The sequence below is a fragment of the Triplophysa rosa genome, linkage group LG6 (assembly GCF_024868665.1).
Source record: "Triplophysa rosa linkage group LG6, Trosa_1v2, whole genome shotgun sequence".
NCBI classification, from domain to species: domain Eukaryota; kingdom Metazoa; phylum Chordata; class Actinopteri; order Cypriniformes; family Nemacheilidae; genus Triplophysa; species Triplophysa rosa.
The window spans coordinates 27,971,718-27,986,522 of NC_079895.1; the positions used below are offsets into that span (position 1 = coordinate 27,971,718).

At 40.7% G+C, this 14,805-nt stretch overlaps 2 protein-coding genes across 4 annotated transcripts in view; both read left to right on the top strand.

Moving 5' to 3' along the window:
* The window catches only part of LOC130555761 (cyclin-dependent kinase 16), a 12,000-nt gene extending 3,012 nt beyond the window's left edge, over positions 1-8,988 (top strand). For 2 of the 3 annotated variants that reach the window (XM_057336219.1, XM_057336221.1), the window contains exons 3-16: positions 39-157; positions 451-576; positions 726-782; positions 2,798-2,912; positions 2,991-3,085; positions 3,150-3,209; positions 3,594-3,717; positions 3,791-3,911; positions 4,408-4,505; positions 4,584-4,683; positions 4,899-4,941; positions 7,064-7,141; positions 7,228-7,320; positions 7,772-8,988. In XM_057336219.1, coding sequence (XP_057192202.1) covers positions 39-157; positions 451-576; positions 726-782; positions 2,798-2,912; positions 2,991-3,085; positions 3,150-3,209; positions 3,594-3,717; positions 3,791-3,911; positions 4,408-4,505; positions 4,584-4,683; positions 4,899-4,941; positions 7,064-7,141; positions 7,228-7,320; positions 7,772-7,963 — 1,421 coding nt within the window. In that variant the 3' untranslated portion in view covers positions 7,964-8,988. Of the gene's footprint in view, positions 1-38; positions 158-450; positions 577-725; positions 783-2,797; positions 2,913-2,990; positions 3,086-3,149; positions 3,210-3,593; positions 3,718-3,790; positions 3,912-4,407; positions 4,506-4,583; positions 4,684-4,898; positions 4,942-5,118; positions 5,210-7,063; positions 7,142-7,227; positions 7,321-7,771 lie in introns of all 3 variants that reach the window. The other variant, XM_057336222.1, reaches the window with a different exon arrangement.
* Positions 8,989-10,307: 1,319 nt separating this feature from the next.
* The window catches only part of plbd2 (phospholipase B domain containing 2), a 7,510-nt gene continuing 3,012 nt past the window's right edge, over positions 10,308-14,805 (top strand). The window contains exons 1-10 of the mRNA XM_057336554.1: positions 10,308-10,515; positions 10,903-10,996; positions 11,072-11,230; positions 12,085-12,185; positions 12,287-12,501; positions 13,173-13,267; positions 13,342-13,502; positions 13,582-13,677; positions 14,191-14,262; positions 14,548-14,700. Coding sequence (XP_057192537.1) covers positions 10,346-10,515; positions 10,903-10,996; positions 11,072-11,230; positions 12,085-12,185; positions 12,287-12,501; positions 13,173-13,267; positions 13,342-13,502; positions 13,582-13,677; positions 14,191-14,262; positions 14,548-14,700 — 1,316 coding nt within the window. The 5' untranslated portion in view covers positions 10,308-10,345. The remainder of the gene's footprint in view (positions 10,516-10,902; positions 10,997-11,071; positions 11,231-12,084; positions 12,186-12,286; positions 12,502-13,172; positions 13,268-13,341; positions 13,503-13,581; positions 13,678-14,190; positions 14,263-14,547; positions 14,701-14,805) is intronic.

Below are 14,805 nucleotides of genomic sequence, written 5' to 3' on the forward strand. Positions count from 1 at the left end.
GTGTGTGTGTGTGTGTGCGTGTGTGTGCGTGTGTGTAGTCCACAGGAAGATTGGTTCAGATGGAGAAAGTGATCAGACTTCAGGAACATCATCAGATGAAGTTCAGAGTCCTGTAAGAGTTCGTATGCGAAACCTTCCGCAGCGCATCTCAAATGAGGTACAGTGTCAACATCACTCATCTCACAGGAGTGCTTTTCTAATCTTTATCTCAAGATCGTTCTTAACCCCGGCTAATGCTTTTTAAAAGAAGCACTAAATTGCTAATACATACATAAAACTCTACATTAGTGATGCTTACTGTAAACACAATAAGTATTGTAGGATTGTTAACTTCACTATCTCTCCGACACAATGACTTCAAATCCAGCAGAAATGATGCAGATAAATGTCACTTCATCATGTCTGAATGTCGTTCATTCATTCATTCATTCCTTCTTCTTTCTCTGTTAGGACATCAATAAACGTCTGTCGCTACCAGCAGATATCCGTTTACCAGAAGATTACCTGAAGAAGTTTGCCACAAACAGTCCTCCGTTTGACAAGCCTCTCAGTCGAAGACTCCGTCGAGCTTCACTGGTGAGTTCATGTGGAATGTTATGATGTGTGTGCTTTATGTCAAATACAAGAAGTGTGAAGGTCCTGATTCACATTACTAAAGGAACATGCACAAATCAAACGACATCTTACTCCTGAATCCTGACTGACCTTTTTTCTTTCTCAATCAGTCTGAAATTGGCTTCGGCAAGCTGGAGACGTACATCAAACTGGACAAACTGGGAGAGGTGAGATGAAACTGACTTTTAACTCTTCCGTTTTTATCAGATGCCATCTGTGCTGGTTATCTCAGCATTCAGTATATAACTTTAAAATATTTTCTTTACATTTTATATCGTAAATTATACCTTTCCTATGATATACAAAGGTTATATCCTTCAGAGGTTATAACCCTCCTATATTTATTTTTGTAATTCCATATTCCGTCTGTTCCATTTTTTTCTTCATAAAACGGTGTAATATTTTAGATTTGTAGTCGTGTCCGCAGGTTTTCAGTCAGTCCTGTTACTGTTAACACATCCTCACCTCTGAAAACCTGAAAATGTTCCACAAGACATATTTAGAGCAGAAACTTTCATCATCTTGGTCTTCTGAAGGTCATGTGAATAACAAAAATGAATTTTCTCTTATAAAACGGTCAGTTCTGGTCCTTAATTCTGATTGGCTGAGCCGAGTTTATAACGGCTGACCGCATTACATAACCTAAATATCTCTTTATTTAATTTATTGTATGAAACCTTGCTACGCATGTGGAATAACCGTTTTACTAAAGCAAAAAGTGCATTTTATAACAGCTGAGGTGTTTTAATGAGTCCGCTTCACGTCATGAAATACCCCCGTAACCCACTGCTTCACACGGATTATTGCTTTATTTTGATGATATTTTAGCTATGACTGGAGATGGTCAATCTCAACACACTGTCCTGTTAACTAAATTATTTCTTGGAAGTTTTGTTTGTTCATTTAAAAAAAAATTGGGGGGGGGCAAATTACTAGAAGTTGTCCTCATGTTATTAGCATGTTTCCCGTGAGCCTTAATTTCATGTATGTGTTCATTTTATGCTAAAAATTCAGCCCTGTTACTTTCCGTCCTGTTACAAAACTGCATCCATGTTCCATTTAAAAACCATATGTAAAATTCAATCGTTTTCTCAGATTGACGGATACACATTTAAAATATGTGTGTTAATAGATTCAGTGTTGAAAGAAAAGACACTTGGAAGTTAAATTTGGACATGTTTCATTCAGCAAACGTTTTCCTGTCTGAGGACGGCATCCTACAGCTTTCAGATGCAGAAAATGTTTTGATAAGAGCTGAGAAACATCTACATCTTGCATTTCATTTATTAAATAAAATAACACCTCGTGTATTTTAAAGTGATACTTCACCCAAAAATGAACATTCTGTCATGAATAACTCACTCTCCAGTTGTTCCAAATGTGTAGAAATGTCTTTGTTCTGATGAACACACAGAAAGATATTTGGATGAATGCTCGGAACCAAACAGTTCTTGGACCTCATTGACTGATATAGTAGGAAAAATACAATGGAAGTCAAAAGTGCCCCAGAACTGTTTGCTGTCCTACATTCTTCAAAATATCTTCTTTTGTGTTCAACAGAACAAAGAAATGTACACAGTAACTATGGGAGTCAATGGGGTCCAAGAACTGTTTAGTCATAAGCATTCTTCCAAATATCTTTCTCTGTGTTCATCAGAACAAAGAAGTGTGCACGAAGAGTAAATGATGTCAGAATCTTTATTTTTGGGGTATTTTGATACAAAGTAAAATACCCAAATATTACCCAAATATGTTTTGGGTATTTTGTTACATACCCTTTGATACAAAGATACACATGTGTTTTTGCACCAGTTTCATGTTTACTGCACAAGTGTCACTGCCATTGAGCTCGGTTACACGTTATTTTGATTTACACAGTTTGATAACTGTAAGTAATCTACAAACAAGGTTATGGTTGGGAAAAGAAGTTGATAAGGGTCATAAAGTTGAACTCTGATTACTTCTAGTTGACAAGAAGTTGCAATGTTACTTGAGCTTATAGTCAATTGAAATAAAGTGTTATGTAAAGTGGCTCACAATAGAAATGCAGTGAAATCCAGACATGACTGTGTGCGTGCAGGTGTTTGTGTATTTGGCAGATATCTACCTTCACAGCATTTGTGTTGAGTTGATTTAGAATACACTTGTGTGTGTGTGTGTGTGTGTGTGTGTGTGTGTGTAGGGTACATATGCGACCGTGTTTAAGGGTCGTAGCAAGCTAACAGATAATCTGGTGGCTCTGAAAGAAATCAGGCTGGAGTATGAAGAGGGAGCGCCATGCACCGCCATACGAGAAGGTACACATTCACATCTACAGTATATATACTGTCTGTCTGTCTGTCTGTCTGATGTTTATCTGTCCGTCTGTCTGCCAGTGTCTCTCCTGAAGGACTTGAAACACGCAAACATCGTCACGCTTCATGACATCATTCACACGGACAAGTGCCTTACACTGGTCTTTGAGTATCTGGTATGTGACGTTTCTTCAGTGTGTCATTATGTGTGTGTGTGTTTCTAACACGCGTGTGTTTCAGGACAGAGATCTGAAGCAGTATCTGGATGACTGTGGCATCATGAATGTGTTTAATGTGAAGGTGAGAGACTCATACAAGTGCGTTGAGTAAAGAGAACATCACCGGACATCCTTCAGATGATCTCACGACACAAACCCTTACAGACATCACAGTCAATCTGACCCTTTTCACCCAATCAGTGACCTTTTCTTCATGACATAAAGCCTTTACAGGACGTGTAGATGGATGTCTGCTACCAGACTTTAAAAGGTTCTTGTCAGTGTTAACCTGACGCTTCATGAAGAGACTTCAGGCGGTATTTATACACAGTGGGTGATTGTCTTTTGTCTTTGAGCCTCGATATTCAACATGGACAAAAGAGAACTAGAGAAACGCCTGCAAACTATATTGATATTTAATCATGTTCTGCTGTTTGACTAAAGTTTATTGTCGTATTCTTTCCAGATCTTCTTGTTTCAGCTGTTGAGAGGTCTCGCTTATTGCCATCAGAGGAAAGTTTTACACAGAGACCTGAAACCTCAAAATCTTCTCATCAATGAGCGAGGAGAGCTGAAACTGGCCGACTTTGGTACAGACACACTTACAGGAGCAAACAGATGAAGACTGAGATGGATTGGTGAACTCATGTGTGTCTGTTGTAGGTCTTGCACGGGCAAAGTCAGTTCCCACAAAGACCTTCTCAAATGAAGTGGTGACGCTGTGGTACAGACCACCAGATGTGCTGCTGGGATCAACAGAATACTCCACCTCCATCGACATCTGGTGACGCACACGCACGCACACACACACAATGAGAATGTATTACAGACAGGTGATGCTCGGGCCCAGATGTTAACTTCAGACTATTACAAAAATAAAGTTTTGAACTTGAAACTGAGCACAGTACAGTACGAGGTGTTTAATGTCTTCAGTTCGGATGAATTCTGTGACTGTCGAGTGTTTAAGAGAAACGTCTTCTCATCATTTACTCACCCTCACCTTAAATACTATGACAGTTAATGAGGGATGAGATCTGTTTGCTTACTGACATTCTTCCAAATATCTACCTTTGTGATCCGCCGAGAATAGATATGTATACAGGTTTGGAACAATCTGAGTAAATGATGACAGAGTTTTCAGTTTCGGGTGGAGTATCCCTTTAAAGCTGTTTTTGGCTCAGTCTTGGCTGTGTTTTGGTGCTCTTGAGAAGCATTCTGTGTGAACTCTGAAGGATTTTGTACATCTGTGTGTGTGTGTGTGTGTGTGTGTGTTATCACAGGGGTGTAGGTTGTATATTCTATGAAATGCTCACAGGACGACCTCTCTTCTCCGGCTCAACAGTGGAGGATCAGCTTCATCTTATATTTCGTATCTTGGGTATGATCACTGATCAGAGATATGACATCACGTTCTGTTTATCTGATGATGGACTGATGATGAGCTTATTGTCTGCAGGTTCTCCCACTGAGACGTCTTGGCCAGAACTCAATGAGACTTTTCATTCTTATCATTTTCCTCATTATGATGGAGAACCTCTCATCACTCACGCACCCAGGTGTGTTTCTCTTCTTCTGTTATTTACAGTGTTTATATTCACCTGTCATGTGCTGACGTTATCATTAGAGGAAACCTCCAGCAAGCTAAATCCAGAAGCACATTGATAAATGACAAGAGTGCATATGTTCTGATGTGTGTTTAAATAAAACAGAACTTGATGGATCAGAAACACACGTGCAGTCTGTGAGTCATCATATATGTGTTGTTTGACAGGCTCAGCAGTGACGGTCATGATCTCATCCATCAGTTAGTACAGGTAATGTTTGTTCATCCCATCAGACTGAAAGAGTCTTGACATGTTCTACACACTCTTTATTCCATATTCCACATGTCCTTTTCCAGAATGATGGACATTTTAAAGGACAGCGTGCACGCACACATGGAAACATCGTAAACACAAACACACACAAGTGTATGTGATGTGTGTGTGTAGTTTTCAGGCAGGCGGCGTGTTTCAGCAGACGTGGCTCTGCAGCACATTTATTTCAGAGATCTTGGAGTCAGAGTTCATCATCTGGCCGACAGTGAGTCTCATCTGTGTTTTACACACACACACACATCACTCTTTGAAGGCTTTACTATAGTAAAAGCATGTCAATGTGATACACTGTTCACACTGTAGCTGCATCCCAATTCTCCTACTTGTTCTACTATGCACTAAAAGTGTGTACTGTTTTTGTTATGGAAAAGTAGAAACATTTTTTTCATGAACCTGACATGGAACAGAACCCAGATGCAGAAAGCTATTCAACAAAACTCATTTATTTCAACAGAGTGAAAACAAGGCTGAACAGAAAAATCCCTCGAGGGGAAAACAAGTTCAAGTTCATGTGTTTATAGAGCACATTTAAAACAGCCACAAGACTGACCAAAGTGCTGTACATTAGAATGAAAATCTAAAACCGCATAAACAGTAATAAAACCAGAGGAAAAACAGAACACGCAGTAATAGGACTAAAAATACATAGTAAAAAATGGAAGAGAAGTGGATTAGTGGTAGGCCAGATCAAAGAAATCTGTTTGTAAAGGAGATTTAAAAGTGAAAAGAGAGGGTGCCGCTCTGATCTCGAGAACTTTAAAAGCAATTCTGGATTGAATGGGCAGCCAGTGGAGGCCCTCAGAATAGGGGTGATGTGGTCGTTTTTTCGGCTTTTTGTAATGAATCTCGCAGCAGCATTCTGAACCAGTTGTAAGCGGATGATTTGTGACTGAGCAATACCATAGTGCAGTGAGTTGCAGTAGTCTAGGCGTGAAGTGATAAAAGCGTGGACGACCATCTCTTAACTTAAAGAGACCAGTGGCAACAGGACAAGACGGGGAAAAGACAAACGATCCAGCACAGGACAGCAAACACAAGGGCGTTAAATAGGAGTGGAACAAAAGAGGCATAACAAGGGCAACAGGTGAAGGGCGGGAACTGAGAATGGGATAATGAATAATGAAAGTAGGGGGCGGGGCTAAGACAGGACGGGACAGCACAAGGCTCAATCAATGGCCATGTGCTTCCAAAACAAACACAAGAAACGGGGCTGTCATGATCCCGTCGGCCAGAACAAGAGATACAGCTGCTAGCAAGACAGGATCATGACACAACAGGAAGCGGAAGTGGCCGTTGTTGCCTAGACAACACTGTGGCCATTAACTGTCACTCACATCAAAATACAGCTCTTGTTTCCATTGAAGTGTTTGTTCATTCATTGTTTCCTATGTTAACTCTATTATACTATTATGTGACCCATCAGTTATTTCATTTTATTATCCCTTACGAAAATGACCCATGTTTTTTTGTGGTACCAGTGTAGTAACTTAGTTTTTTTGTTTTTTTGATTACTTATGGCAAAACCATAGTTTTACTACAGTAACCATCGTTTTTTGGTTTTAACTGTCGTAAACCATTGTTCATTTCCGTAAGGGATTGCAGTGGAGCTCGACTAAACTCCGCCTACCTGCAGTGAGTTGTGGGTAATATCAGCCATCATTCTGAACTTTGAATTTCTACCGGAGTTAGTCGACCATCCGGGAATCTTTGGAATACTCTTTTCAACATACTAATGAACTGTTCGAATACTTTCACAAGAACCATCTTTAAGAATCGTCTGAAAACACATCTCTTCCGTCAGCACCTGACCCATTAATACTGACTTCTACTCTTTTCTACTCTTTCTAGCAAACAAATCCTTAGCTCTGTATACTGTGCTGGGCTATATGAGACCGGTTTTACTGCGCTTATGCCTTCTGTTGTCCTTGTGTTGTTCCACTTGCTTTTCTAAATGTAAATGTATTTAGGACGGATAGTATGTGAATTGGGCCGCTGCATGTAACTGACGTTCTCTAGTTGATGACTTGACGTGTTTTCACATTCTCTTCACATTCATCAGCTGCTTCAATCTTCTCCATCAAAGAGATTCGACTGCAGAAGGATCCTGGCAAACGCTTCACATCTCACAGAGAGTCAGGTGACCCCCGACACGCACGCACGCACACACATACAGTAGGTCATATAAAACCAGTGTTGTTGACATGTGATGGGTTGTTTTGACAGCTCTTGCCGGCCGGATGGGTTCTGCTCCACCTGAACATTTTCACAACGACGGAGTCAACCGTGTTCCTCTCTCCTCATGAACTCACTCATGTGGTAAACGGTTTTAATCTTAGTCTCGTGTGTGTGTTTGGGCGTTTATCACTCTCTAGTACATCATCCTTCAGTGCTCAGGTGGAAACTGAAAAGTGTTGAATGTGTGTAAAGAAGATCTAATCAACACGAAGAGTAACAATGAGATTGATGACACAGAACATATGAACTGCTGATGTTTATAACGTGGATCAGAAAACTGAAACCTTCAGTGGGTTATGATATATCGCTCCACCTCACTCATTTAGAAATCACTTTTTTATAATAACTTTGTGACGGTTTTGATTTCTTTTTTCCTGTGCTGAGAGCAGCGTGATTGTGTTGATTCAGCACTCTTTATCTTTATGATGTTAGCTAAAGGTTTCTCTTGATGTGTTCAGACGGTGCATCACATCACATGTAACGAAAACATAAATAAACCAAAGTCCAAATATCAATGTTTATTATTCGACAGATCACCGGTGCAGATGGGAAAGAGGAGGAGACGCTGTCACTGTGTTTGAGTCGAGATCACGTGTGTTTCTCAGATCTTCACCGAGAGATGACCAGCACACCTCCTTTCTTTACCATCATCATCATCGTCATTCTGTTAACTGCTTCTTCATTCAGTCTCCACGCTCAGGGGAAATGTCTGCCATTTGTTTGAGGTATATGATGATGATGATGATGATGACGTCACACTGAAGAAACATTCATGTAGAAAGAGCAACATGCTGCTGTTGTATATTTAACAACACAGAACAGGCGTCTTCAGCGAGTCTCTGTATGGACACATGTGACTGAATGCATGTACACGGCTTTCTTCTTGATGATCAACAGACATTCAACACACCACACACACTGACGACGTGTGTCATAGACACAAACAGGCATGGACAAGCATGAATATTTGACTTCTTTACTACCACGAAAGAAATGAGCGGTTACTCTATTTTGCAGAAAGAAAAGCAAATCATTTCAGATCAGATGTTTCTTATGCAAAACAAAATCATGTTTCCTCCATTTGGTTTTAGAGGGAAATGTGTTTTCAGATTCACAGCATCATGTGATACACACGTGTGTGTGGGAAGGGTAAACCCTACGGTATGGGGACAAACACAAAGATGGCAATATCCAAAACCCTTGTCCTTGTGGGGACATGTTTTGGTCCCCATGAGGAAACAAGCTTATAAATCATACAGAATGAACTTTTGTGAAATTGTAAAAGAGCAGACAGTTGTGTGTGATTGTTAGGGTTAGGGGGAGGGAATATGAGATACAGTTTGTACAGTATAAACACCATTGTGTCCCCATAAAACATGGAAACCCAACGTGTGTGTGTACAGTGTGAATGAATGAACAACACTACACATGTTCACGGATGATAACTGCAGAAGATCTGGTGTCGTTCTTTATTCTCAAATGAACAGAAATCCGTGGTCAGGTTTAAAGGCAATAATAGATGAGCTTTAATTGTGTTTGTGTACAGCATGCAGTGACCACAAAACACATTTGGACATTTCAGTTAATGATGAATTTCACGTTTAGAAAGCAAAATAAATCTGTGAACACATGATATTAGACTGTTTCTCAGAATAAACCCATGCCACGCCAATGGATGCATGATCTCATGATGAACAACATCGCTGTTTTTAATGAGTTCTTGCTGTATGCTGTTTAATTGAAATAAATGCCATTTTCTTTGAAATTGTGTTTGGATTGCATTGACATTTGTGTATTGTGAAGAGAATAACAGCTGTTTAGATCACTCATCAAATATGTCAGTCACCATTACAGACAAACACAATGTGACTGATTTAATAAAACATTGTCTTCTATTGAAAAACAACAACAACAAAAAACCCTGCATAAAACACAGTAGAAAATGTAATGGGTTTAATGGTTACAATGGGAATTGTATTGGCTTCGTAATGGTGTCTACTGGTATGTGATGGATTCTGTTAGTGGGATGTTATCTGGCAGATTAACCTATTGGAATAATGCCCAAAACACACTACAAAAAGGAATGTTGTAATGGTTTTAATGGGAAAAGCTAATGGTTCATAATGGTATTTTAATGGAAACCAATAGAATTTCCGTGATGGTTTCTGTTGGTTCAGACATATTGATCAGCTAGGCTGGATGTTTGTCGTGCCATGACAATCCCAACATCTTTTAGAACATCCACAAGTGTCTATTATAAAGATGTACTCTTATACACATACAGTACATACTGTCCATCTATACTGGAGCTTTGGTTCCTTGCCACCGTTGACACTGGAAGATATGACTTTGCTTTATCCATAAATATAAACAATTTACGTTTAACAACTTCACTTTAACAAATATATTCTTTCTCCGGTTTTGGTATTTGTTAATTGTTCTGGTAAATTGTAATTTTAGGTTTCCAGTCCTGATAACAATATTAAAAAAAAGATATACCTAAATTAAATAATATACTTCAATTGAATAATTGACCGTTTCTGACCATCCAAGCATTTAATTCAATAGAGTTTATTTCAGTTTCATCAGTGGACATTGCATAGAGAAAAACTTGCAATAATACCATGTATCTTAATACCATATACTGTCTTTCATTTTGTTCCCTCAGGTCTACTTTATTATTATTAATCATATATATTTTTAATTATGATGTAGCCAATGTAAAGCTGCTTTGCAACAATGAAAATTGTGAAAAGCGCTGAAATGTAAATCCTCAACACTAGAGAAAGGAGTCCTGACATGAACTCAACTGAGAATGATGAACACAACACTGTACACAGCAGCTGCATGTGGTGAAGGGCATTTGTTTTATATTGTCTATGGTTATATTTCATATAACGGTTAGTTCCATACGTAATGTGGGTTATATGTATTTTTTATCCATATTATTCGTGTTATTTTTAATCCTAATATTTTGTTGTAGTATTCTCATCTGTAGCGTTTTTGTTTACTTTTAGACAATGTAGACTCTTATATAGACTTTTATTTTGGCATGTAACATAGTGAGCGGTGGCTTGCTGCATTCGCGGTGTTTTCACGTGATCAAATGGCGCTTCATCTGTTGTTTTTGTGTTTGTTCAGTGTTTTAAATGCCTCGTTTGCTCAGATCTTCTCTGCGCTGTATGATGAGAAAACATCCAATCTGATCCTGAAGGAGGGATTTTACCCAAACTCTGTCGCAGTCGCCAATTTCACAGACGACATTCACAAAACCGGGTAAATATTGAACTCCGAAATCAGATGTGTTCGACTTCGTATCTTTGCTTTGGGGCTGCACACAGACACAGACTGTTAGGCGAATGACGTTGAAGTCCCGCGAGAGCGATTCGAAAGCATAAATAAGCATTCGGCTCTCGCGACACTTTAGTATCATACGCCGATCGGTCTGCGCAGCGGAACAGTGTGCGTCTCTGTTTTAGCCGCAGTGTATTCATTCTGACGCGGTATGACAAATGAACAAAAGTGATAGAAATAATAATAGCGAGTAGTGTATGCATATATTTAGCCTTTCTTTAATCTCTTGTCAAGAGCTCAGAGTTTATCGGTCAAGATTAATCTCTCTCTCTCTCTCTCTCTCTCGCTCTCTGTGGGTTTGTGTGTCAGGTGGTCGTATCTGGAGGTGAGCAGCAGTGGCAGTTATAATGACACATTACAGGCGTATGCTGCAGGACTCGTGGAGGCTTCTGTCACATCACAGGTAACACACACACACACACACACACACACACACTGACGCACAAGCTCGTGTGATGTCATGTGATGTGATCCGCAGCTCATCTATAAACACTGGATGAACACTCTGATGGGATACTGCGGAGCGTTTACTCATGAGCCAGACTACTGTCAGCGTCTCAAACACTACATCAACACAAACCTGCAGTGGATCACACAACAGATGGACACACACACAAACTCCTCATACTGGCATCAGGTAGATCTGCTCATATCAACTCGCTTTGCACACACACACACACACGTTTGCACCAAGTCTTCACCCTCAAACAGCCCTTTAAAGGGGTCTCTGGAAGTGAGGACCAGCCAAAATGTGGTCTACAACTCAAACCGGTCCTCACAAATACAGATGTACAAGTACACACTCTACACACACGCACGCACACACATGTTGGGTTTCCATGTTTTTTGGGGACATTCCATAGACACAATGGTGTTTATACTGTACAAACTGTATCTCATATTCCCTACCCCTAACCCTAACAATCACACACAACTGTCTGCTCTTTTACATTTTCACAAAAGTTCATTCTGTATGATTTATAAGCTCGTTTGCTAAAGGACAAGGGTTTTGGATATTGCCATCTTTGTGTTTGTCCCCATACCATAGGGTTTACCCTTCACCCCCCCCCCGAGGTTTATATGACTCGTGAAGTCATTCTTTACACTGAAGTGTTTCTTCTTCAGTTCAGCTGATTTTCTTCACATGTCTTCCAGGATTCACGTCGATGAATGACGGTCTCTGTGTTGTTCATATCCTTATTGACATGTCAAGTGTGCTGTCTGTTTGTATTGTGATGTTTCTTTTTGTTTACTTTGAGCTGTATTTACACTTGAACAGACACCTGAGGGGAGATGTGGATAAATCTTGATCTGACATGATTGTTTTGTCATTGAGAAACATTATAATCTTCACACATTTATTATCTGTCTTGATAAAGACCTGTCCTGCATGTAGTGGACTGTTTATTTACTTCTGACCTTGCAAGAACACAGTGAAAGTGTCCCAGATGAAGGCCGCTGTATGAATAAATGTCATGCGCTTGTTTTCAGGTGCGTTTGGCTTTGCTTCAGCTGAAGGGTTTGGAGGACGGCTATAACGGGCAGGTGGATTTTCCCACCGGAAGTTTTTCCATCGACCCGTTTGGATTCCTGTGAGTAGAGAAAGCCGCGCTGCTGTCGGTTGTCCTCTGACCGTCTGTGTGTGTGTGTGTGTGTGTGTGTGTGTGTGTGTAAACTCTTCTGGATTGTTCAGACTCTTTCAGATGGGTGGAGATTTAGAGGATCTGGAGGCCGTGTTGAATAAATCCAGTGGTGTTCGGGCCGAGGGCTCCGGCTCGTGCTCCGCACTCATCAAACTCCTGCCGGATAACAGAGATTTACTGATGTCACACGATACCTGGAACAACTACCAGTCAATGCTGAGGATATTAAAGAAATACAACTTCACCTACCGCACCTCTCCTGACGGTACATTCATCCGTCAGTATCACACACAGAACGTCACGTGTCTGCCTCACTTTCTTCTCAGCATCACCCGGAGGTCTGTGAAGAGCACATTTGAAGCCTAAAGTAGGATTGGCAGCACGTCACTCCCGTAAATGGGCGAAGAGGCGGGGCGTGGGTGGAGCTGAGATGACTGTGGGTGGAGACAATGACGTCAATTCTCAAAAACTCAAGTGACCACGCCCTTAATTATGCAGAATTGAATCTCATTTTGTCAAGTAAATTCCTCCCCCTCACGGTTGTCATGAAGGGCACAATTAGCTCTAGAGCCCCAATCAGTTTTTCTGCTATGAACACAAATGTGTGCGAACACCCGGCTCAGTGAGATTCTGCTCTGTCTCTAGTGGCCAGTCGATGAAGTGCAGTTTAAATCGACCGGAAGATTCACGCTTGATCTGTGTAAACACTGTCACACATCAGACTCGCTGTGGCATCAATCATACGGAAAAGTCTTGCTGTAGTTGATCTGTTTGAGGCTGTTGTGACCGAAATGTCAGTCAGATTGAAATCAATCCCAGCAGCAGAAGAAAAGATGCATGGAAACGACTGGATCTCATTTGAAAATGTTCATGTTCTTCTGTATGTCCTAAATGTCAGAGATGACAGGAGACTGTGTGATTGTGTGTCTGTCGCAGGGAAGAGGGTCATTCCTGGAAGAGTTCAAGCCTTCTCCTCGTATCCCGGCAGCATTTTCTCAGGAGATGACTTCTATATCCTCAGCAGTGGTTTGGTGAGACCCCCGCTGCTCTTCGTCAGTGTTACATCATCAGTGAACTCCATGACGACACGTGATGTCGTGTTTAGGTTACCATGGAAACGACGATTGGCAACAGTAACGATGATCGGTGGAAGTTCGTGAAGCCTCAGGATGCTGTTATGGAGTGGCTGAGAAACATCGTAGCCAATCGGCTCGCTGAGAACGGACGAGCGTGGGCCGACATCTTCAGCATGTACAACAGCGGAACGTAAAGAAATCATCGACACGTAAAACACAACACACAAACACTGATGAGCGAACACAATAACACCTGTTTGCTTTGTCAGGTACAATAATCAGTGGATGATAGTGGACTATAAGAGCTTCACACCTGGAGAAAAACACTTGAAACAAGGACTGTTCACCGTCCTGGAGCAAATACCGTAAGCGCTCAATGTTGTGTAGAAGTGTGTGTGTGTGTGTGTGTGTGTGTGTGTGTGTGTGTGTGTGTGTGTGTTTGCGTGCGTGCATGCGTGTTCATGTTTTTATATGTTAGTGGGGACCTAAACCTGAATGCACACCAACTTTGTGCCCTTGAGGTCCTCATGGGCACAAAAGCTTATAAATTGTACAGAACAATATTTTTTAAATCTAAAAATGCAAAAAGTGTTCTATGATCTTTAGGTTTAGGGTTAGGGGATAGAATATAGTTTGTACAGTATAAAAAACATTACGCCTATGGACTGTCCCCACGGAGATAATAAACCAGACGTGTGCGTGTGTGTGCGTGCGTGCGTGCGTGTGCACGCTCAAATACAACATAAACATCTGTCAAACTGAAGAGCTTCTCACAACAGCTGAAATGATGCTGTTACTACACACTTTATACTGTATGTGTAATGAAAAACACCAGCTTCTGACTTCAGGGCATCTATTGTTTCATTTGTTTGCTTCAGCGGTATGATGGTAAACGCAGATAAAACTGAAGAACTGTTGAAAAGCGGTTACTGGGCGAGCTACAACATCCCGTGAGTAAAACATCTGTCTCGTGACAGTCACATAAAGACATTAAACACACATGCATACTGCATCTGGAAGAGCTATGAGACCGGCCCTTCTTTTGACACGTATGATGACAAACAATTGTGTATATGTCAAGTGAAATACTTTATATGGAAGGATATCAGTGCTGTTAATACTGTAATACCTCACCTAACATCTTCAGTGATATTTATGGGATTTGTCTGGACAGAACAGGTGATCTGCTGTGAACTGAATTTCATTGGTCATGTTATTGTTCCTTGATGTGGTAGATATTTTGAGGAGGTTTTCAATGCGAGCGGAGGTCAAGAGCTGCTTCAGAAATACGGACCGTGGTTTTCCTTCAGTGAGAATCCTCGAGCGCAGATATTCCACAGAAATCAAACTCTCATCACTGACATTGAGTCCATGGTGCGGCTTATGAGGTCAAATCTCCTCCTTGTGTCTGATCACTGACATCAACTTGACTTTACCTTCACCTCTTACTGCAGTGGGTTAGACTGTCAACATCTCTCTGTGTGTGTGTGTGT